The sequence below is a fragment of the Buteo buteo genome, chromosome 24 (assembly GCF_964188355.1).
Source record: "Buteo buteo chromosome 24, bButBut1.hap1.1, whole genome shotgun sequence".
NCBI classification, from domain to species: domain Eukaryota; kingdom Metazoa; phylum Chordata; class Aves; order Accipitriformes; family Accipitridae; genus Buteo; species Buteo buteo.
The window spans coordinates 720,735-744,840 of record NC_134194.1 but is presented as its reverse complement, the minus strand read 5'-3'; the positions used below and the strand labels follow the sequence as shown (position 1 = coordinate 744,840).

The 24,106-nt window shown below is 58.5% G+C and overlaps 1 protein-coding gene across 1 annotated transcript; it reads left to right on the top strand.

Annotated features, from left to right (window-relative positions):
• Nucleotides 1-7,058: 7,058 nt before the first annotated feature.
• POU4F3 (POU class 4 homeobox 3) lies at nucleotides 7,059-8,559 on the top strand. The gene is made up of 2 exons (XM_075056262.1): nucleotides 7,059-7,240; nucleotides 7,523-8,559. The coding sequence occupies exons 1-2, from the start codon at nucleotides 7,121-7,123 to the stop codon at nucleotides 8,426-8,428; spliced, it is 1,026 nt and encodes a 341-aa protein (XP_074912363.1). The 5' UTR covers nucleotides 7,059-7,120; the 3' UTR covers nucleotides 8,429-8,559.
• The last annotated feature ends 15,547 nt before the right edge of the window (nucleotides 8,560-24,106 follow it).

Below are 24,106 nucleotides of genomic sequence, written 5' to 3'. Positions count from 1 at the left end.
CTTTTGGGTAGTTATTCTGCTTCCCACGACTCTTCCCATGCTCCCGGATTGCCCTCTCTGGCCTGTTCAACCCAGACTTTCCAGGTCTCAGCCGCGCCAGCAGGCACGAGGTAGGAACAGCAAAAGACAAATCATGGGAGAGAAAGATATGGGACAAAAACACGTGTCGCAAAATCCACTTGTTGAGTCAGATTAGTTGCATGTGCTGCTGTTAATGGGTCGGCACCCAGCTCCACAACCAGTGTGGAAACTGCACGGTCGCCACCAGGGACTGGCGGGGAGGTCCAGTACATCCAGGGGACATCGGGCAGAGCCAGGGCCGCCTGACCAGCCGGGAAAGCCCATGCTTGGAGCAGAGTGTACTGATCCACGTGGGTGATGGTGGCGGACCCGCACGGCTCGGGAGCACTTGCTACCAGAGCAGGTCAGTAATGTTGATGAGGCAAGTACTTACTGGAAACTTGTTGCTCTTGTCTCAACGGAATGCTGTGCCTTTACTGTTCTCTCAAATCCCTGTAAGGAGTAATCCAGCAGTCACAGAATGGTTAAGAGATGGTGTCTGCAGCCGTGTAACGATGTACATTGCATTTTTCTGACTTTTAATTTATTGTCATTATTCTCTTCCAGGCTCTGGCAGTTTTGGGGGTAAGCAGTCTGTCAGCACAAGCTGTGTGTCCTGCTGCAGGTTTATGTTACTTCACTGACAGGCCTTTTCCCTGGGTGGATGCCGAGAGTCGGCTGCAGCGAGCTCCAAACTTGCTCTGCCACGTGCAGACACCTTGGTGCGCCCTGCCCTGCGTGCACCACGCGCTCCGGCCCCGGGGAGAGCACAGGCACCGTCCCCTGTCCCTCACCACCCCGGTCCTTACGGCCAGCACAGCTCCCCAGACCCACAGCTCCAGGTCCTCGTCTACTTCTCCGAAAGAGAAATGCCAGCGCCGGCAGCAACCTTTATTTCCCTGGGTTGTGCCAGGTTGGTCAGACTGACTCCGGCTGTGCGGGGGCTGCGTGTCAAATGCTCGCTGCAAGTTTTTGGTTGTGTTTACTGTCAGTGTGCGGCTCAGCGATTGGAGCTGCGGGGCTCTACCAGGTGCTGCAGGACGCGCTGCTGAATGCCGGCTGGCTCTGGCTTTGCTTCCACAACTCGTCTTCGTGCCTATCGGAGACGTGCACCTTGGGCTCAGCCCTGCAGCAGCCGGTGGGAACCCCCGTCCTGCAGCTCCACGCCTCTTCCCGACTCCAAGCTGGTCCCTGCCCGCTGGGTTGTGGTGACCCTCAGCAAGCTGCTGAGCCCCTCAGCGCCTGGCCCGTTTGCATGGGGAGATGGCTCAGGAGCAGTGGGAAATGTGCTTTTGTCTTAAACTGCCTGTGAGGTATCTCTGCTGCAGGACCTGGCTGAGAATCTGTGCCGAGTGGTGCCTTTGCTGTGATGCTGCTTGCAGCTTTTCTCTCTGAAATAGTTTCCATCACACCCTCACCTGTATTAAAAACTTCCACGAATGCCAACGGTCCTTCCCTGGCCCTTGGCTTTATCCCTTCAAGTTCTCCTTCAAAACACCCTTACAGCACCTTTCACTCTCTCAAGCCTTCTCTTCTGGGTGAGGCCCCAGCTGACCTCTCACTGTACCCCCACCAAGACGCAATTATAACTCCAGCACAGTGCTGCCTCTCTGTTTAACCCCGTTACTTTCAGCCCTGTGGAGGAATGGACTACTCTAAAACCCGAGTGCTCTGGGTGACACTCTATAGCCTCGGAGACTTCCTCGCCGTCAGACCCCTTCCCTTTGAAAGCCTGACACGGTGTGGCCCTGCTACTGAGCAGGGCAGCTCCTGTAACTTAGCAACTTTCTTTTTGCTTTGTCAAGTTGGGCTCTTCAATCTCCTTAATGAATAAGAGAATCAAGCCAGGTAATTGATGCTTGGCCGTTTAGCTGATGAATAATTGACTGTCTGGGTAATCCTAGATATTTCCTCGATCAGATTGTGCAGTGGAACAGCTATATCATACTGGGTGCAGCGTGGCTCGCACTTTTAGGGTACTAGAAATGTGCTGTGCAAACCCAAGTTCTGCAGGAACCTTCCAAAGTCAGCGCTGGTCACTCTTCCTTCCCATGCATCAGGCGCACAAGCTCAAGAAGTTGGACCGTGTGAACCTCACGAGGCTCAACAAGGCCAAGTTCAAGGTCCTGCCCCTGGGTTGGAGCAACCCCCAGTATCAATACAGGCTGGGGGGTGAAGGGATAGAGAGCAGCCCTGCAGAGAAGGACTTGGAGGTGGATGAAAAGCTGGACATGAGCCGGCAACATGCACTCACAGTCCCAAAAGCCAACTGTATCCTGGGCTGCATCCAAAGCAGCGTGGCCAGCAGGTTGAGGGAGGGGATTCTGCTCCTCTGCTCTGCTCTGCTCTGGTGAGACCCCACCTGCAGTACTGCGTCCAGCTCTGGAATCCTCAGCACAGTAAGGACATGGACCTGTTGGAATGGGTCCAGAAGGGGGACACAAAAATGATCAGAGGGATGGAACACCTCTGCTGTGAGGACAGGCTGAGACAGTTGGGGTTTTTCAGCCTGTAGAAGAGAAGGCTCTGGGGAGACCTTACAGCAGCCTGCCAGTACTTAAAGGGGGCTTACAAGAAAGATGGGGACAAACTTTTTAGTGGGACCTATAGTGATAGGACAAGGAGTAGTGGTTTTAAACTAAAAGAGGGCAGATTCAGACTAGATGTAAGGAAGAAATGTTTTACAATGAAGATGGTGAGGCACTGGACCAGGTTTCCCAGAGAGGTGGTAGATGCCCCCTCCCTGGAAACATTCAAGGTCGGGTTGGACGGGGCTCTGAGCAACCTGATCTAGTTGAAGACGTCCCCGCTCAGTGCAGGGGGGTTGGACTAGATGGCCTTTAAAGGTCCCTTCCCACCCAAACCATTCTATGATTTTGTGATAACAGGCTGCATCTCAGCATCGCAGAATTTGCTTTATCACATGAATCTTGAGTCAGGTCTGAAAAACGTGACTTCTTTTTCAGATACACAGTGAAGACAAATGCGAGGGCATGACAGCGAAAGCCTCCCAGGACTCAGGGTGGGCAGGGGAGGGGAGCAAAGGCTCCAAAGCAGGAGACAGAAAGTGGGTACCCATGGCTGCGTTCCCCCAGTGAGCAGAAGGAAAGTGTCTTTGTGTTAGCGATGCATGCTTTAGCTCACTCATGGATCTCAAAAGGTACAGTAGTGGTACACTCCAGAAGAGCCAGATTTGCAGGGAATTATGTCATTGTTTTAAATAGCAATTGAAGAAAATTTAATGGGGCAAGTTATGTTGGCTTTGTGACTGTAATAGCTAGTGCTGCTTAGTCCATGGTAGAGAGGATATTGGCATGAACCGTGTGTTAAATTACACGTTTATATTTCAAACTTCCATCAGTCCTTTGTAAGCATTTACTATATAATTTTTAAACTAAATTGAATTAATACAATGAAATCAAAAGCCTATCAACAACACTCTGACTGTGATGGGCTTTGAATTAAAATCTAAATAAGAACAGTGTATTTTGATGTATTAGGAAAATGGATAGCAATCTTTGAATTGTGACAAAGAATAAAATAGCACATGCTTTTAATCTGACTTTTACCTTCAGATTTTCAATGAGTGACTACTGATGTTTCATCAGGGTATGGGTTTGGTGGTGGATTTTTTTTTCTTCCAGAAATACCATTAATTATTTACCCGTAGGTGAATGATCTCTGAAATCTATTGCAGTGACACCTTTGAGCCTGCTGATAGTTTCTGATGGCAAACCATCTGGGCTCTTTTAACTTGTTATTGTTTATCCTTTGGACTTCTCTCCTCTGTTTGTAAGGTGTAACGTCAGTAGACAGGGCCAGGAACATCAATATTTTACAGCTTTAATTAAAGGGAGCTCAGCAGCTACATTACCCAGACTGGTTCCTTTCAAAGCGGCTGCCTTCAGGAGAGAAGGAAAAGCCTGTGCTTAAAACAGGCAGTCAGGAAAGGTGTGCCGCGGGTAGGCTGTGACAGAAGCCAGGTCTGAGCTGTGACACGAGTCCCGGACCGAGCTCTGTGTCCCACCGTGTGATCCTTGGCTGCATCCTCCGAACAGCGCGTGCGGTTTCACACAAGAAAGGGGAATGAGGTGTGCAAGGTCTCCGACATCTCCTCCTTGCTTGAAAGGGAAGGAAGCAACAGCAGAGAGATGGGGAAAAAGTGCCAGCCCCGTGCAAATGCTCTCAGAGCCAGGGATGGGGAGACGTGCGCTGCCAAACGGGCACTACCTCAGGCTTCATACCCAGCTTTCCGTTTGCATCCTCTTGTTTATTTACAATAACCACAGAGCCCTAAATAAAGGGAGGATTAAAACCAAACCAAAACAAAGGTCTGAAATTTATCCCTCTATTAATTACTTCCAACGCAGCAGGACTGCCTATAAATATGGTGCCACTTTAGATAAAACTTTCATGCAGCTATTTAGGCCCTCTGAAATATAAATGATTTCCTTTAAATTTTTTATCATAAATCAGGGCACGGAGCTTTGCGACAATGCGCCGGTTCCCCCCGACGGGAAGAAGCTGCTTTCCCAGCTCCATCCTCCGCGCCCCTCGCAGCCCGACCCCGGCGCCCCCTCCCCGGCCGCGCACCTCGGGCGGGCAGCGCCGGTGCGGGGCACCCGCGGCCCCGCGCATCCCCCCCGCGCAACCCCCCTGCACGCCCCGCGCATCCCCCTGCGCCCCCGCGCATCCCCCCCGCGCAACCCCCCTGCACCTCCGCGCATCCCCCCTGCACGCCCCGCGCAACCCCCTGCGCCCCCGCGCATCCCCCCCGCGCAACCCCCCTGCACCTCCGCGCATCCACCCTGCGCCCCCCGCGCATCCTCCCTGCGAGCCCCCGGCGCTGCCCGCAGCCCGCCCGCCCCCCCCCCCCCAAATCCCCCCCCAGCCCAGCGCCGCCCGGGGCCGTCGGCAGCCGTCCCCCCCCGGTTGGGGGCCGGGCTGGGCCGCGGTGGTCCCGGGGCGCAGTGCCGCGGTCACCCCCCCCCCAAACGCCGGTATCTGCCAGGCCGGGCTCGCAGGCAGAGACCCCCCCCCCGCCCGCTGCACAGGCACCCTCCTCTGCACCTCGTCCCATCAGCTCGATCTACGCGCCGGCATCTTTAGGGGAGAGACCAGCGCCCCAAAACCACGTAGCAGACTGCGAGCCGCTCGTTCTGGAGTGAAGTACGGAACTGCCACCGAGCCCGCGCGTCCACCCGCTTTGCGGTACGGAGGCCAGATGTTGCAAACATCTTTGGTGTGTGCATGTCTCCCAAATTAAAGGCATTTTACCACTGAAGCGGTACCTCTTCTCTCTGGCCACCACATCAAGGCCAATCCATGTGACAGAAAACCAAGACGGCAGCTTCTTTGGCTCTTGCTCTGTATTTATTAAGGCTCCTAAAACTCTTGGAAACTTTGAATCCAGGAGTAGATTTTATTTTTGGTTAGGAACTTCAAATTTCACGCTTGCAAAATACTTGCGTCCCTGGACCACCAAAGTCTAGTAGTGCCTGAAGATATGTGAAGATGAGGAGAAAGCAAAAATAAAACAACAGCTCAATAGCAGAATTATGCTAATGTCAGGACTATTTTTCTCGGGAGGGGTGGCGGCTGTCCTCTCATACTGAGTCAAACATCAGATGTACTATGTATGGGACGGTGGCACAGCTCACTGAACATCTCTCAGTTTACTTTACTATCCTATACTTGATTTTATGGGATTTATGAAGGTTCGGAGCCAGGAGGGGGGGTGCCTGTGATCACAGCAACATTTCAGCCGCTGAGGGAAGGGCAGGACGGGTGTTACTGCGAGCCACCCCTGTGCCTGGGCTGCGGCCCTCGGCAGAGAGCTTAGAGCCTCTCTGGAACTTGAAGCTGCAGCAGAGACATTTAAGAAGGCCCATACTCTACCCAGACAGATAGATTTCTCACAATTTCCTATGAAAACAAATTCCTTGGTGGAAATACTTCCTTGCACTTTCTGAGTTGCAACGGCAGCCCTGCCCACAGTCCCCCAGTAACCCCGCAGCACTGAGGGACACTGCCAGCAGCTGAATTTTCCTCTCCCTGGCCCGTCCCCCCATGCAGGCAGCACAGACCCTGGGCCTGGCCCTGCCGCTCTGCTTTCGGTGGGAGATCCGCCCGAGGAAGAAGTGCAGGGTGGGTCCCCCAGTGACAATTCACATGGGCATCTGAGGGGACCGGCTGCCAGAGGCGGGGTGCTGGACAGTTTAAATCCAAGCTCGCCATCGCTGGGTGCTTGATTCGGCTTGCTGGAGCACTGCCTGCTTTCCCGGCTGGCTGTGGCCCAGCGTTGCTGCTCAGAGGCCACGCTGCAGGGTTTCTACTAGTCCTGCACGAACCACAAGTGACGTTTTTTTCCCTTTGATGCACTGTGGCTTGCTTGGTTTATCCCTCTGGCGTGCGAATACGCAGCATCACTCCCCAGGCTCAGGGGCAGAGGAGCCTTTCCGCGGGGGGCTGCAGGGCAGGTTTTGGTGGCTAGTGCCAGCAGCGGCTGGGCGCAGCCACAGCGGACGCGCAGGCAGCAGGTCCCTGGGCACGGATGGTCCCTCCTGTCCAAACTTTGGCCCGTGGGCTTTACCCACGGAGAAATGTCCCCTCCTCCCGTCCCCGTCCCCGCAGCTGAGGGAAGGGCAGGATTCGGGGGGCACAGCCAGAGCTGCCTGGGGGCCCGGCCCCGCACTGGCAGCCGCCCGGCCCCGACGGCGCGTCCCGCCGCCCCGAGCGGGGTGCTGGAGGGCGGCGCGGGGGCCGGGGAGCCGGGGAGGGCCCGGGGGGGGCCCGGGGCGGGCCCGGGGCCTCCTGCTGCCCCCGTGCTGCCCGCGCTGCCCTCGGCTCCCCGCGGCGCATCACGCCTGCGCGGGGCCCGGTGCTGGCAGGCAGCGTGTAAGATGAGTGAAGAAGCGGGTGGGGGGGGTCGGGGGGGGGGGGGACGAGCGGGCGCGCAGGGGAAGCTCTGCCATCGAAAATCGCTCACTTGGGCAGCGGCGAGGCAGAGCGACAACCCCGAGCCGATGTCAGGGGCTGCCTACCTGCGAGGTGCGCGAAGATGATGGCCATGAACGCCAAGCAGCCGTTCGCCATGCACGCCGCCCTCCAGGAGCCCAAGTTCTCCAGCCTGCACTCCAGCGCGGAGGCAATGCGCAGAGTTTGCCTCCCGGCCCCGCAGGTATGTAGATGAAGCATAATTAGCGCTTTAAGGCAGATTTTTCTGACAGGCACCGGCTTAATGTTTTTTTCATGTCGCCAGAACAATCGCGCGTCTCGGAACCTCTCTCCCCCCTCTCCCGCTCCCGTCTCTGATCCGCACGTCTGCGCGAGCGGGGCTGCCGCCTTCGTATTAATTTTTATGACCCGAGCTCCGAGGAGGAACCGCGGTGCCGGGGCAGGTTTTTCATCCGGAGATGACACTATTCCCCACTGACTCCGCCATGCGCCTTCTCGCCCGCAGCTGCAGGGCAATATATTCGGGAGCTTTGATGAGAGCCTGCTGGCCCGCGCGGAGGCTCTGGCGGCCGTCGACATCGTCCCCCACGCCAAGGGCCACCACCACCACCACCAGCCCCCCCCCTTCAAGCCGGACGCCACCTACCACGCCATGAGCGGCGTCCCCTGCGCCGCCGCCCTCCCGCACCCCGCCGCCCTCGCCGCCCACCCGCACCCGCTCCCGCTCCCGCACCCGGCGCTGGACGGCGGCGACCTGCTGGAGCACCTCTCGCCCTCGCTGGCCGTCGGCGGGCTGGCCGAGCCCCCCGCCCTGCCCGCGCCGCCGCCGCCGCCCGCCGCCGGGGGTCCCCTGGCCGTGGGCGCGGGCCCCCCGGCCGCGGGCGTGGGGCCCCCGGGGGGCCCGGCGCCGCCGCCCCCCGCCGCCCCCGAGGCGGAGTCGGACCCGCGGGAGCTGGAGGCCTTCGCCGAGCGCTTCAAGCAGCGGCGCGTCCGGCTGGGGGTGACCCAGGCCGACGTGGGGGCGGCGCTGGCGGCCCTCAAGCTGCCGGGCGTGGGGTCGCTCAGCCAGAGCACCATCTGCCGCTTCGAGTCGCTGACGCTGTCGCACAACAACATGACGGCGCTGCGGCCGGTGCTGCAGGCCTGGCTGGAGGGCGCCGAGGCCGCCCACCGCGACCGGGCCGCCGGCCCCGAGCTGCTGGCCGGCGCCGAGCGCAAGCGCAAGCGGACCTCCATCGCCGCCCCCGAGAAGCGCTCGCTGGAGGCCTACTTCGCGCTGCAGCCGCGGCCCTCCTCCGAGAAGATCGCCGCCATCGCCGAGAAGCTGGACCTCAAGAAGAACGTGGTGCGCGTCTGGTTCTGCAACCAGCGACAGAAGCAGAAGCGCATGAAGTACTCGGCGGTGCACTGACGGCGCCCGGCCCCCCGCCGCGAAAGGGACGCGACGCCACGGCCACGGCCGCGACCAGCCCCCCCACTCCCCGCCCCGACCCCGGCCCCGTCGAGGCGTCCCGGCCCCGCCGCCCGCCCCGGGACCGGAGCCGAGCGCGGCGGCGGGGGCGCGGGGCCGGGGAGCGGCGCGGCGGGGGCGTCCGCCGTGCGCCGGGCTCCGTCCCCCGACGGGCGGAGCCGCCGCTCCCCGAGCCCCCCGCCGCGCCGAGCTCCCCACCCCGCTCTGGAATAAAGCTTTATTTTTCAACCCGAAGCGACGTGTCTTTCCTCGCCGGGCCGCGACGCCGACGCCGAAGGAAAGTACGGCGGCCGCGGAATCAACGAACGGCCTTCGGCGGGGCGGCCCCCCCGCGAGACGGGGCGAGGCTTCGCCCCGCCGGACCCTCCCCGGTCCCGCCGGACCCCCCCCCCCGCCCCGGCCCCGCTCGGTGCCCGCGGACCGCCGCCGCGGAGGGTGACCCGGCAGCCTCGGGCCCCGCCGCGCGTCCCCCCCGTCGGGTGGAAACAACAAATCCCCCCGAAGAAAACCTGCGGCGGGCTCATTGCTAATGCTGTTTGGGGGGGGGGAGGCTTTTATTTACGATTCCCAGAAGCACCTTAACGATTAAAAATGAATGATCGAAGCGCGAGCCGCCGCTGAACGTTTCCCTTCGGCGTTTCAATGAGTGACAGACATCAAACCGGAGAACCGGGTCTCGCCCTCCTCTCCCGCGGGGGAACGACCCCGCCGGTTCAGCCTTCTAATTGCAGGTGGCCGGGAAGCCGCAGCGCTCCCTTGCTGCCTGTTTTTCCGATCAGCCCTTCGGATTCTTCCCCAATCAAACGTCCGTTAATAATAAATGCCCTTGTGCCATTCCATTATATTGTGGGTTCTGAAAATTTAAAATAAGGGTGATGCAATATTAATCGCCTCCCGTCGTACATAAAAGGGGCAGAAGGCAGCTCAGGCGGCATCCTTCCCTCGCCGCCCGGTCGGACTCGGGCCGCCGCTCTCCGCCGCACGGCTCCCGGTGCCGCCGGGCGCGGAGGGCTTCTGGCGGCCGGTTTCGCACAAACAACCCAGGTAAGGGGCGTTTTTCTCTCCTTCCCCCCCCCCCCCCCCCCCCCCCCGCCGACTGCCCCGGGTGTCGCGGTCCCGGACAGCCGCTCCGCGCTCCTCCGCCCGGACCCGGCGGCCGTCGGGGCTCCAGGCGGGCGGGAGTGTCCGGCCCGACGGGGCGGGGGCGGGAGCGGGGCAGCAGCCCCGCACGGGAAGGAGAGATCCTGCCCGGGCACCGCAGGCTGACGCCGTTGCCCAAGCCTTCTTTTTGTCTGCCGGGACGGAACAGAAATGACTTAAAGGTCCGAAAGCGGTCCTCGGACGGGATTGCTATCCTCCCCGGCTTGCACTAAAACTAGCTGCAGCCTCGCCTAACCGAGCCTGAGCCTCACTTAGCCCGTTTACGAGGAGAACCTCGCAGCTGTGGTGGCCGTACCTTCTTGCCTGTTCACTTCTGAAAGGGACATCGGACCGTGCTTGTTCTTAGGACGGCAAAGGTGTCACTGCAGTTTTACTTTTTGTGGCTGCTCTGGTTTTGCCTAGACCTGCTACGTTTTTGTGACAATTCTGCATTTGTCCCTTTTGCATCGGTCCAGAGAATAGCTTAATGATGTAAAACAAGTCCTAAACGAACTTTCCCAAACTTGCAGTTACTGTCCCAGAAATGAGCTCCTGTGTGCTCCTTCCCCCCCCCAGATATGCTGACCAGAGAGCTCTGAAGCGCCTGGTCCTTCTTGCTTGGCCTCCTTTATTCCTGGTTCCTCGCTGCACAAAGGCAGCGCTGCAGAGGCGCTCTTCACCCAGATTTCACTCTTTGCAAATTCCAGGTTTATTTTCGCTCTGCACATGCAGGTTTGTGCCTTGCTCTGCCCAGATATCACATACTGGACCTGATCACTTCATTTGCAGTTTCACTTCAGAGGTCAGTTACGTGCTGTTTTAATCATTGTTGGTGCCTTAGTCTTTCCCTGGGTTTGGCTCCCAAAGCTCTGGTGCCAGGTAAATACACTGTGATACAGGAAACTCGTCTGATCTTCCCGGAGCTGGGGATTAAGTTCCTTTGACTTCAGTGGGAATAGTTCGGAACCGGTATTTATTGCTGAGAAGGCACAAAGAAGCAGCCTACATTTTCTTCTTGGTCTAACTTAAGTAGTGCCCTGAAGCCAGAAGGCAATGCCAAGGGGTGGGGGAAGGAAGGCAGAGGAGTCAGGCCCGGGTGTGCATCGCTTTTCTCCAGTCTCACCTTTTTCTCCCTGCTGCCGCGAGCATGATCATCTCTGGCTTCTCAGCCACCCCACCGCCCCGCAAAGCCAAGGCACAGGCAGTTTTGGCTGCCATTGGGAACTGCAAAGAGAGTTTTACTGGTGGCTGCTGCTCTTAAACGGTAAGGTTTGCATTTCCGATCCTGGGACTCAGTGCCCTGGGATACGGACGATGCGTTACACACACAAGGCATCACTCACTTTTTGGTACCCCTTGTGCTGTTAAAAGGCTTCGTGGGAAGCTGCGTCCTGCCAACCTGCCAAACAAATCCGGTGAGGAACATCAGCAGGAGAAGCCTGGCGGAGGACTGCAGCCCTTCACGGGCAGCCTGCCTGGCCTCCATCCTGCCTGGCCTCCATCCTGCCATCTCCACGCACCAGGGCCTCCACCCCTTCCTCGGGGCCAGGGGCTGCCTGCTGTGCCCAGCACCCTGGACCGAGGCCAGTGCTGGCCCTGGGTCTGCCGGCTGCGGTCAGGCTGGGCAAGGGGCTGTGCCGGGGTCACCCTCACCCTCTCAGGGTACCGGTTTTGTACCAGCTGCCACCAAAACGCAAATCCCCGCTCCCTCGTGCCCTGCTGCTCTCTCCAGGTGCGTGAGGATCAGGACTCTCAGCTCTCTCGGAGCGCTGGGGCTCCTTGTCCTGGTCAGCAGGTCTCTGGGACCTACCCTGGGACACTTAATTCCTCAACAGCCCCCCCCCGACCCACCTCCCACAGGTAAGATAGAAAAAGCAGGCCAAACTTGCTGAGAAACGAATTCCCTTTTTGTGACAGCCCAGCTAAAGGGGAAAGTGAAACCTGCTGAACTGGGAGATGGCCAGGGAAATGCCCAGTAAAGCCCGTGTGTATGAGACAAAGGTTCAGCAGGCAAACCCCTGTCTATGGTTTCTGAACCACCAAGAATTGATTTATTTTTTTTTTCCCCATTCCATGTTTGTTCCTTAATATCCTGCTCTCTGTCTCCCGGGGACTGCGCACGAGAGATGAAAGCACAGAAAACCAAACAAGCCATTGGCGGTGCTCACTCAATTGATTTTTACACAAAATTTGCCTTCATGCACGAAGGATGGAAAAATGATCCCATTAATAATGAATAACAAAAACAAATGCAGGGAGGAAATCAATAGAAGCACATCTGATATCACGGGAGCTGGGGCGGGGGGGAGCCCCCGGACGTATAAAAGCACACGTGGGAGGGGAGGGTGGAGAGGGGGGCGAGGGACGCAAGGGCCTTGGGATGGGGCACGCGGGGACAGCCGGCACCGGGGGTCTGGGGCTGTGGGGTCGGGGGGGGTTGGGGGGTGCGGGGGGGGTGCAGGGGGGTTGGGGGGTGCGGGAGCGAGGCAGCAGCCTGCTGCCACGGTGCAGACGTGAACAGTTGATGGCCTGGCAGGAGTGTGCGTGCGTGTGCATGCGTGTGTGCGTGTGCATGCATGTGTACATGCGCGCGTCTGCCCGTCCGGGCAGGGTTTGGTCACCAGTGTCCCGTGGGAGTTGCAGGGCCCCGCTGAGGGTCCCAGCTCCTGGCTGCTCCTGCAAACTGGGGTGCAGAGCAGCTCACGCACTCGGAGCGGCACCAGGAGCTGGTCAAAGGAGGCAGCTGCTGGCAAGCGGAGCGCAAGCTGGAGCTGGGGCCGTGTTTATTTCCCAGAGAAAACTGGTGATTTTCAGCTGCAAAAATCCTAACTTCCAGTCTCTTTTTCCTCTGCACTTTCCACCCTCCAAGGTTTCACTCCTCCCGAGCTCGCAAGGAGGAGGTTTGCCCTCCCGGGGAGATACGTCCAGTTGGGGATGAAAAACGTTTCCTAGGAAAGCAGCTTCTGCTGGAGCTGATCTGTGCCGAGAGCCCAGCCTTTGCTCCAGGCCCCTGCGCTTGGGGCTGTGGTCCACGTGGCTGGAGTGAGGATTAGCACCTGCACCCCAGAGGTGCGGGATGCCAGGGCGAGGTACTGCCGCGGCACTGGGGCCAGAGGACTGGGAGTCCCAGCACCCCGGGCAGCCCAGCCCAGCCCAGGCAAGCCCGGCTGAGCAAGGGAGCAGCGGTCAGAGCAGCCCCCGACAGTCACCTGCCTTCGAGCAGGGCTTCCAGGGCGAGCAGGGCACCCCGAGAAGGGAGCTCTGGCTGGGCAGCCTGGCAGGTCCCCAGCAGCCCGTACCACTGCCGGGCCATCGCCACCCAAACGAGCCCGGCCCTCAGCCCAGTGCAGAGATGGGACTGTGCCCTCCGTCACCCGCCGGTTCAACTGGACCAGCCCGGGGATGCTAAGAGCGTGTGGCCATAGGCTTCAGGTGGGCATTCACAGCAACGGGAGCTCTGTGGAGACTCGCTGATTCAAGAGAAAATGCCGCTTTACACCAACACAAAGCAGAAGGAATTCATTCCAGTCGTACAGCTTCGCTAGTTATTTTCAGAACAGAGTGTTTTAAAGCAATTAGCAAATTTGTCTTTAATGACACTAGTTGTGCTTTGCAGTTTGCCTGGAAATGTTAGATACAAATTTAGTCCATCATCAAGACATGGCTTAGACTGTCACTTTAAGCAAATTTAGACCTATATATGGAGACACGCGTCACAACATTTTCAGTAGAATTTTATATGGAGGAGCAAAACAATACACAGAGGAAAATGAAATGCTTTGACTGTTTTTAAATCCAAAGAGAATTAAAAATGTACAATAATGCTACATAAATCTGTATCAGCTATTGTAAAATAGTACTGACATATGGTAAACGTCTTCAACCTGCCTGGTGAAAATGAAGCTCCTAAATGCACAGTGTAAAGTAGAGGTGGTTTCAAAACTGCTGAACCCCCACATCCACCTCTCAGGCAGCGGAGTTTCTGGGTGCTCAGGGTCGGCTCGGTGCCTGACGCTTGTCTTCACTGTATGTGGCTCGAGAAGGCCAGTGCTGGGGTCAGAGCATGCTGTCAAAACGGAACAGGCTGCGTGGAAAATGACCTTTTGGCTCACCTGCAGATTTGCTGCCTTTTCTGTCAGGGGCTTGCGGAGCATTCATGAAATGTTTCTGGGACATAAATGTAATAGTAATAAGTTCAGGAATAAGTAACAGTTATCTAGTGCCCTGTTGTGTCACATCAAGATGAGCGAGGGTCTCCACAAGCCTTACGTGTAGAGGGAAATACCAAGTTGTTGGATGCCGAGGGCTGAAGGGTCTGGACCTGCGCTGGGCAGCGATGGGGCTGCGCCTGGGACACCTGGGCTCTGAGCCCCCCATCGGGGTTACTTCTTTCCTCGGTGCCTTTAGTCCATGCCTGCGAGGCTTAAAGCCTTACGTCTTTTCATTCCCTCCTGGTGCGCAAGGGGAACCGGGAACCGACTGCCTGCACCAGCCGTGTCACCCAGCCCTTGCCGGCGGCTGCCTGGGGAGCTCATGGGGGGCGAGGGGGGGGCAGCCCTGCCAGCGCCCGGGCACATCCAGCGCTGCGCTGCTGCCAGGACCAGACACCCCCCCCACCGCCTCCTACCCTGCCTGGTTCGCAGTGGCAGAGCCTGATCCTGACGTGGGTTATTTATAAACGTTTGAAGAGCGCGATATCTCTCCATTTACTCACTGTCAGAACAGAAAAGCTGGGAGGGAAACCAAGCCATCATCCACCAAACGAGCAAAGCATTTGGGTAGTGCAAGGGAACTAAATAATTCAGGTCCTGTTTAAAAGTGTGGTGTTGTGTAATTTCAGTGGAACCATCTTGGTTTGACTCCCTACATTCTCCCACTTGAAGGAGATGCTCCCACCAGGCAGGTGAGCCGAGCTTCTCTTTCCAGGACAGAAAGAAGCAGGGAGCAGGTGGGGAGGTTAATCACACTGTCAGCATTTGCTTGCTTTTTAAACTTGCATGAGTTCGGAGATCAAAATGGAGAGGAGATGTAGGGCAGATGGATTTGCAGGGAAACCTTTGATTTTTCTCCTCCTGAGGCTGGTGTGTCTAAGGCATGCCTTCTGCGAGTTTACCGGGGCCCTTATTTACACAGGGTGAGCCCTGCCGCTGGATCCCAAAAGCACTGGGGAGGTTGCCGGAGGGAGGACTGCGGTACGGGGGACAAATCCTCCCCCCGGGTGCCCCTCTGGCAGGGGCCGAGAGGCAGCACCCTGGGCTGCCTGGGGCAGAAGCACGCTCCAGGGCTGCTGCTGCTTGGCTCTGTTAAGAGCTGCCCAGGGCCCCGGCAACCCCAAACCGGGTGGATGTGACCAGGGGTATGACAGCAGGGGCCACCTCGGAGGGACCGCCGGCACCATCACCCTCTGAGCTGCCTCTGCCTGTGCAAGCGAGAGCTAGCATCCTCCTAAACAGACCTCTGCTGAACTGTGTGCCCAAAAAATAAGGTGCTGCCCAGGCGAACAGACCCGTTGTCCAGCCCCGCTGCGCTGATCCCTCCCGGACAGCGTGGGAAGCTGTCGTGTGATGCTCTGCACCCGCAGGAGGGCTCGGGGGCAGCTGGGTCTGGTGCCGCTGGAGGTGATGCTCCTTGGTCTCCCCTGGCACAGACCCCTTGGCCTTGCAGCAAGGGGTCCCACCACCTTCACGTTTGCATCTTGAAGTCGCTTCCGAACAGCAGCTGGAGCCGTTCTTCAGGCTGGGGAAAGGCGGGAGAGGGCCAGCATGGGAAGCGCAACACCCACTCCCCAGGGCTCCCCTGCAGCACACGGCCAGAGAGGCAGATGGATGCTGCGGAGGCTCTGGTGTATTTGGGCTTGCCTTGTGTTAGCAGTTCTGGGAAGGAGAGACAAGGAAGGATCGCAGCTGATCATGCTCTTCAGATGTGCAGCGAGCGGGGCCACGTGCAGGAGCTGCAGTATTTATGGCATGCAGAGAACATCCCTTTCATCTCCCGTGTTTGAAATCCTCCTCCAGAGCTACCTGTGGGACAGTGCTGCACAGAGCACGCCCAAATACACTGTGTAATTCACACAACAAAAAACACATAAAAGGATGTTAGGCCTAGAAGACAAACCCACTAAAAAATCAGGAAATTATTTGGGGAGAAGGATTAAATTTTCAAGACCTCTGCAGGATGCATAGCTATGGAAGCTTCAGCTGAGGACACCATGGTCACCTGTTGGTTGCCAGACCCTAAAGTATTTTTGCCAGTCACCTGGCAGGTCTCTGCGTTGCGTGCAGTGTACCTACAGCTCACCGCAAGCCAGCCACGACCAGACGGGCTCCGCTGGAGCAGCCTGGAGCTTGCACCAACGCACCCCCGGGCCAGAGCCCGAGCCCTGCGTCTGCCGTGGTCAGCGCTGGCTCCTGCGGGACACGCCAGCGCCTGCCAGGAGGACCCTGCACACCACAGCCCTGCACAAAGGCGGCCAGCTCGTTTCTCACACAAGCCCCGTGCCGGTGGGGTGCTGGCCGTGCTGCCCTGAGCCCGGGGGCTGAGCTGGCCCCTGAGCTCGCCAGCCCACTGCCCCGCACCGCTCCAATGGAGCCTGGCGCTTACGTGTTCCCTCAGCAGCTCTGTGAGCAAGAACAAAACATGTCAAGGATCTGAGTCAGAGATGATGCTTAAAGTTTGATATCGCAGTTGTTTCAGAATACTTCTGTTTTTCCCCAAATGCCAAAACAGATTAGTCTACAACCGTTACCACATTATGGCCTGAGTGCAGTTTTCTGCCTATAAAAAAAAAGCAAAACGCAGAGATCCTCCTTTAAGTAATGTAGTGAGAACATATAAAAGCATCTGAACTTCTGTTTATTGCTCGGTTGGTTTTATGCTTTGCGACTCCCCAGCCGGCTGATGGCTGTGGCTTTGGGGACTCACAAAGGGACAAGCAGCACACAGGCACTTTTTTTGCAGCACGTGTCCAGTCTGCTCCAGCCGTGGCTGAAACGTGCCTCGTTGCCTGCAGGGAGGATCTCCTTCTGTCACCAGCACGGCAACTGCATCTGGCCTGCTGCCGTCTCTCCACACTTCATCGCGCCATGTACTGCCCATTCCTCCAAGGCTGGCCTCTCCTCCCGAAGCCTTGTGTTCCCATCGAACAGAGGAACGAGCGTGTGGGTCTCCCAGGGGTAGCAACAGGATGGGAGGTTTAGGGACGGTGAATCTGGGTAGGCAACAAGGATAGGCTCTCTTGGATCTCTCTGCTGGAAGAGGAACCTCAGAGACAGTTGCAAATGGGATGGAGCTGGAGGGGGAGCTGGGGCATGGCTCTAAGGGGAGCACCGGGGGGGGGGGTTTGACCAAGTACTGAAGCCCACAGGGTTGAAATGCCTCACAACTCAAAATAACTCTAAAGACAGAAGGAAATATTTAGGAAAAAAATTGATATTTCTTTAAATGCTGGACTTTTCTATGATTCTATGGGGTCAGTCCAGGCCAAAGCTGTTTGGAGGAGCAGAGTGGCAGCAATGCGCGCAGCCCCTGTCCCCCTGCAAACGGGGCACGTGAGCCAGTCATGTAGTATTAGCGGCTCCACGTTGCAGCCGGGTTGGATGCCACGTGCAGGCACGTTAACATGGAAAACACATTAGCCCCCACTGAGGAAACCTGAGCAAATTGGCCACGAGACGTGGTGTCCTGGGATTTAACATCGATGCCATTCCCTGGGATGCCACGGCGGAGCTGAGGCGCGGCCCGAGGAGCGGGTTTGCTCCAATTCACTGCAGTCCCAGGCAGCCAAAAGAACACCGGATTGGGAGCGCTCCTCTCGAACGGCATGGATCCCGTCGCCCTGCTGCAGCCCCCCCACGTCCCTGCGCTTCAGCCCCTGAGTGGGGGCTGCCGTGGGTGGCTGCGCGTGCCATGGCCGCTGCGGCTCCCACCCCGCTGCCTCCACCAGCCTCGTCCCCCTCCGGGAGCAGCCCCACGGACACTGACACCCTCCCATACCGCTGAATGAGCGGGAGAGCACGTCTGCCCTGTCCCTCAGCAGACAGCTTCTATCCTAAAACCGCCTCATTAAATATTAACCCCAGAGACAAGAGCATTTCTGGTCTCTCAGGGAAAGAGGCACATTTTCAGTGCTCCGTGGAAGATCTCCTCTCCCTGGTACCCCGTCACGCGTACTCAGACGAGGCTGGCACGCGGCCGCCCCAGCCCGCGTCTCCCACCGGACCGGGAAGGGACACGGAGCCGTCACCGGGCTGTCCCCTTAGCTGACCCTGCGGCGATTCCCAACGGCTGCCCTGAGCCCGCTCCCCTGGGCTGACGCTGGTGCGGGGCTTCGTGGGGGCACTTCTGGGGTCGGGCGGCTCTGCCAAATTGCGTCTGCACCATGCGCCCTGCGCCGTGTGTCCTGCACCATGGGCCCTGCGGTCCGAGGGGGGAGCTGAGACAGCCCGGAGGAGAAGCCCCTGACAGCGTGGGCTGGGGACGGGACCCGGGGACGAGCAGAAGTCGTGGTCAGGAGCTGGAGGAGAAAAACCTAGCGTGAGCGGAGAAGCACACAGGGCATCTCCACGTCCGCCTAAACCCCCCACCCGTGCCAGCCAGGAGCCCGGGTCTGCGCCCCAGCACGGGGACCGAGCTGCTCGGCAGCGGGGGCTACGTTCGGCTTTGCCAGGGGGACACGCCGGGGGCTGAGCCCCTCCTGCCGCCTCCCGGGGCATCGCCTGATGGCAGCCCGTCCCCGGGACGGCGTGGGTCCTGCACGGCTGCGGCAGCGGGAGCAGCGGCGGAGGAAACGGGAGAGCAGCAGCACCTAGGCACATCAATAATTCATAAAATGCCAGCAGCAACAAAGGGAGAGAGGGACCAGAAGCAGGAGAACAGAATATCGCAGAGCTTTTTAATGGTCTTTTTCTATTAGTGTCAGCTCTGTGGCTGGTTTCAGGCAGGAGAAGTTTCCCTGGACACCCCCAGAATTTTGGGACAGGGGCCGAGCGCGCCCTCCTCGGCCAGGGCCTGCTCCCCAGCCCCGCGGCGGTGTCCGATGGCAGTCACAGGTCTCCAATGCTTTCAGAAGGACCCGCAGGGTGGGATGGCACGGCCCGGGCACGGTCCCTCCTGGCCGAGGAGCTGCAAGAGACGATCGTGCTGCAAAGAGCAAGCAGAGAGGCTGGGCTTGGCTTTGTTGGCTGTCCTCCATCTATAACCTCCAAAGGAGCCCGAGTTTGAGCGAAACCCTCTGCTCTGGCTGACTCCGGCCACCTCCACGGACCTCACGCCTGTCTCTGCCGCCCTCGCTGCGGCTGAACCCTGCAGCCCCCTTCCCTTCTGTCGGGGGAAATCTACAGACTCCCCACGTACAGGAAAAACAGGATTTTTTTTTGCTTTAAATACAGGGAAAGCATTAGGCCAGATCAGGGAGCTCCGTGCCCGGGGTCTGTGTGCGCCCCGCCATGCGGCAGCTGACGTGACGGATGGGGATGCGCCCTGTTAAAGTTTAACAACGCCCAGACCCATCTGCTCCCCCACGACTGTCGGCTGGAGGGACGCGACGAGCACGTGCTGCACGTGGGGCAGGGGGAGGCCAGCCCCACGATTTCAGCCCCCAAATCCACCTCTGGAGCCCTACCACGGAGTTACTGAAGGGTTTAAGTAACATTATCCCCTTTCAGGGCTGCAGAAACAGCGGGGTGGGTGGTGAGCGGTGCGGTGCGGTGCAGCGTGGTGGGTACCACCACTGCAGCATGCACGCCAAGGGGCTGGACTCCCCATCGCTGGCTCCTCAGGCTTCCTTCGGACCACTCCTTCCTCTGCGTTCCCAAGGTATAGTTTCCAAAACTAGTAATTATTTAAACCTCACAGAAAAGCACAACCATAAATTTTTTCTGCCCTTAGTTTAATAGCCTAGCAGCCAGAAAATATAAGAGGATTGTTCTACAAATAGGTTCACTGTGAAATGCAATTAGCCAGAGTGAAGCCAATTACCATTTTAATCATTGCTATCCTGCGTAAAAAAATACACCAGGAGAAAAAAATGGATATATTACCAAAACGGTGAGGACTGGATCCCAATCAGAACCACAGTCCAAGACCTTTCTGTTTATCTCACCCTCCGCAGCAAGTGTTCGCTGTGCCCGTGGGGGAGCCCCCATTAACCCCCCCAGGGCTGCAGGGGATGGGCTCGGGCAGAGGTGGGGTGCGGATGGCTGCTGCCTTCTGCCTCCCTCGTGAACATGCACGCCTCCCAGCCCCGCTAGCCCAGCCAACGCTGAACAGGAAAACAGCGTCTAGTTTGCCAACGGTGCTGGCCAAGGGCCATGCTGCTGCTGTCTCGCCCGTGGCTTTGCAAGAGCCGCTCTTTTTGGGGATAAGCATCTTCAAGGGATGCCCAGACCCAGCACGCAGCATTCCCCTTGGCCAAAGCCGTGTCGTGCTATTGCTAACGGACTGCTGGCAGTCGGGTCGAGCTGGAGTCAGGCTGATCCCTGGGCCAGGTCCCTGTAGGGACCTTCCCCCCTCGGGGACCTGCCCCGGGGCCCCGAGCACTGGTGAAATGCAAGGCCGAGCGGGGAGCTGGGAAAGCGAATGCCGTCTTCGCCCACACCGCACCGGCAGGATCCTCCCCAGCTCTGCCGCCCGGTGCCAGCTCGGGGCTGCTGCCCTCCGACACGGGACCTGGGGGTCTCCCCGGCAGATGCTGGCACTGCAGCAGCCGAGAGGCCCTGCAGACAGCCCAGGGCAAAATTTTTAATTCGGCATCACGCTTCAACCTGAAACCTGAAAAAAATTAAAAAAGAATGACAAGATGTCAGCATCTCCAAGCCTGCACAACCGAACGGCTAATCGCAGCTCCACGGACCGGGAGCAACGCTCGGCAGCGTTGCGGGACGCCTGCCCTCACGGGAGCCCACTGTGGCTCGAGGGCTGTGACACTGCCAGAGGAAACCAAAGTGCTGAAAATCAGCTCATGTCACATAGCTGCAATGAGAAAGAAAAAGGCTGCTCATTTTGGACCTTGGGAACTTTGGGCAGATTTGAGGCGGAGTATCCAAACCACAAAATTTCAAGCATCATTCCTGTACGCTTGGCAGACAAGTTGGACCACGTAAGAAATAGCCCTTTAAAAATTAGAGAGACCTAAACACTTGAAAAGGTATACAGTTCAAAAATCTCCATGGAGAACGCTCTTTCTCCAGCAGCAGCAGCAGCAGCAGCTCGGCGATGTTACGTGGCAGAGCGGAGCCAGCGGCTTCCGAGCCGCCCCAGAGCAACGAGCCCGGGGGCAGATCGGTGAGAGGGAGAGGGGAACCCAGGCTGCTGCGGGCATGCTGGCTGCAGGCTTTTCTGAAAAACTGTCTGGATACCCAGCTTGCCTAAAAGACATTACATTTGCACTACCACGTCAGCAGATCCAGGACCACTGCAGTCGGTTTAGGTTTGGGTTTCCCCTGGGGGGATCTATTCCCCGACCAAGCACTCGCCGCAGCCCTGTTCCCCCAAGGACCACAGCCGTCGGTGCCTTCCCAGCCTGGAGAGCAGCACTGAGGCTTTCTGAGGAGATGCATGAGCCGGTACTGCCAAGGTCCTGGTCTGCAGCAGCCTGGGTATCGACCTGAGCCTGTCCAGGGGCTGTGGCTCATCGGTCCCCTCTCGTATCTGCACTCCTGGAGCCTACTCTGCTGGTTAGGGTGTCCCTGCACACAGCAAATTGCTTTATTAGAATTTAGATTTTTAATGAAATCAAGGGGAAGTACGTATTAAAGGCAATAACTTGTACTATTTCCAAAAGCCACATCCTGCTGATCAGGTAGCTACCATAAAATTTGTTAAAATGACTCGCATTTTGCAGCTCACAATTAATTGCTCTTGAAAGAGCCGCAGCCCGAGAATTACTGGCTGAAGTGTTTTGAGAAAATAAAGGGGAGCAGGAAGGGGGGCCACGGCACAGCAGCACGGGGCTCTGCGTGGAACAGGGCCAGCTCTCTGAACATGGCAAAGGGCCTTGCAGATGCTCCTATCTGCCAGCCTGTAATTAATAAATTATTGAGATAATCCTGGAAAAAGCAGATGAAAGACACTAGTGGAAGACAGACAGCCCCACTGTTTGGGAAGGATCTAAGCTATCACGTCCAAAAACCGTTTTAATCTCCTGCTGTCAGAAAGCGCTGATCACTCACGGCGCTGGCGAGGGGGACGCGGGGTGGGGACTGTCAACTCCATCTCGTCTCCCCTTACAGAGTGGAGACAGGCTCTTTGCATCTCGCCATTCGGGCAGAGCCAGCTGAGGTTATCCCCAGCTCCTTCCCACAGCTCCTCGGAGGGGCCGAGGCAACGGGGAGGACCCCCAGCCCCCTGAGCTGCTGCCAGCTGGGTTCGGGGCCAGGGCGGGCTGCGGACACACTGGGATGGAGCAGGGTACGCAGGGACCCAGGGAGCCCCAGACACCCGCCAAGCTGTCAAAAATCCTCACAGCAGCAGCGACTTCAAGCAAAACACATGAATAAAGAAACTGAGCAGCAAAATCAAAGTATGTAAGAATCTCTTTAGCACAGCACCACCAAAAGGTCCCTCAGTAATTCCGATTATTTTTATTACTTAAGAAAAGACAGCTCTTTTTTTTACAGAAAGAAAGGAATGGGAAAAGTGGGATCACAAAATCAAAGCAGTTAGAGATGGAAAGACCCGATGGCTCAGCGAGGCTCCCGGCATCCTCCCCGCAGCAGGAGGGGGGGTGGTGATGTCCCCTGGCACACGAAATGCGGTCTTGCAGGGGGGAAAGATCTGCTTCCCTGTCATTCTGGGCTTTTTTCTTTTGAAATGTGTTATTCAGCAGCAGGAGGCTCTTCAACAGAGTATTTTATATCTCGCTATGTCTCAAACATAATGTCAGCGCCACAGCTGAGCTCCCAGTTCCTGCAGCAGGTTATTGCAGGCTTTACCCATAAATTTAGAGTTTTGGCAGTCCGCAGCTGACGAGTCAGGGCTGGCAAGTGTTTCACAGGAGTAACTGTTCTCCCACGTGTGTTGAGTGTTTCAGTTACACAGGCCATAAAACAAACACAGGACCGGGAGTCTGAACTGACAGTGCGTTTCCTTTGCTGACTGCACGATTTCTCATGTACCTTACTCGGATGTCACGAGCTCCCCGGGCAGTCCCGAGGGCCACGTCTCAGGCGAGCCTGCCGGTGCTGCCTCCCTGTGAGGGCTGCAGATCTGGCCCTGCTGTGGCCACCTCCCCGGGAGTCCTCTCCCTCTCCCGTGGGGCTCCCCATCTCCCCATCCCAGCTGGAACCCACTGGAGTCCCGCGGTAACCACGGCGCAGCATGAACTCCCCTGTTTCCCAGCCCATGGGGCTCCGCTGCAGCAGGGACTAGCCACGCACTTCACGCCTCTCCTGCTCCATCCCAGCCCGCCCGCGGGCACCGCAGCCCTTCGCCCTCCGCAGCCACGCTCCCCCAGCATTTGCCCATGGCTCGGGTTGCCACAACCGGCGTCTCAGCCCCCTCGGCGGGCTGCCGGTGGCCCAGGCCAGCCGTCCCCAGGCTGGGGTCTCGCCGCCCCTGGCAGCACTCCGCGGAGGTGCGGGTTTCCCGGGAGGCTCCGGGCCCGTAGCGGGGCCCCCAGGCACGGTGTATCGGCCTCCGGCAGACCCCGCTGCCTTCCCCCGGCTCCGCACAGGCCGGCGGGCTTTTCGCCACACGTGCTGCCGCGGGCCCTGACGGTAAACCGAACTCGGGCGGGAGAAATAAGCTGCCCTCGCCCAACCGAGGCTCTGCTGGTCTAACTGCCTCTACAAGGAGCTTCTGTCAGCGCAGCCGCGCCTTGCATCAGGACCTTCGCCTGCAGTTGCGTCCAGCGGGGACCGCGGGGCGGAGTCCCGCCCGTATGAGCCCGGGCCGGGGCTATCGGGGGCCGGGGCAGCCCGCGAGGGACCCCCGCCCGCTGCGGCCCCGCGCCGCGCCCGGCAGGCGGCGCCCCCCAGCGGCCGCACGGCGCTGGGGCAGGGCCCGCGCCAGCTTCCCATTGGCCGGCCTTTCCCCCCCTCCCGACCCCAGCGCCGCCCGCTCATTGGCTGCTGCCCGGCAATTTTGTTTCCCGGGTGGCTGCCCCACCCCTCTGCCCCGCCATTGGCTGCTGCTGGAGCTCCGCCCCCCGTGACGTGCAGGGCTTTTCTGGATGGGAGCGCCCCAGCCTGTGATTGGTGGACGGGGTTCCGCCCGCTGATTGGATGTAGCACCCTTTTTTTTTTTTTTTTTTTTTTTTTCTCCTACGGCCTCTTCCGTCTTACGTGAGGTCAGTTCCGGTCCCCTCCCCGGGTCACGCCTCACGTGACCCGCGCCGCAAGCGGCGCGGGACGCCCGCGCGCAGCCAATCCCGGCGCGCCTGGCTTCCCCCATTCAAAGTCGGCGGGCGCGGCGGCCAATCGCGGGGCGCGCCCGCCCCCCGCGAGCGCTGACGGGCGTGGGGGGCGGCCAATGGGACGCGGC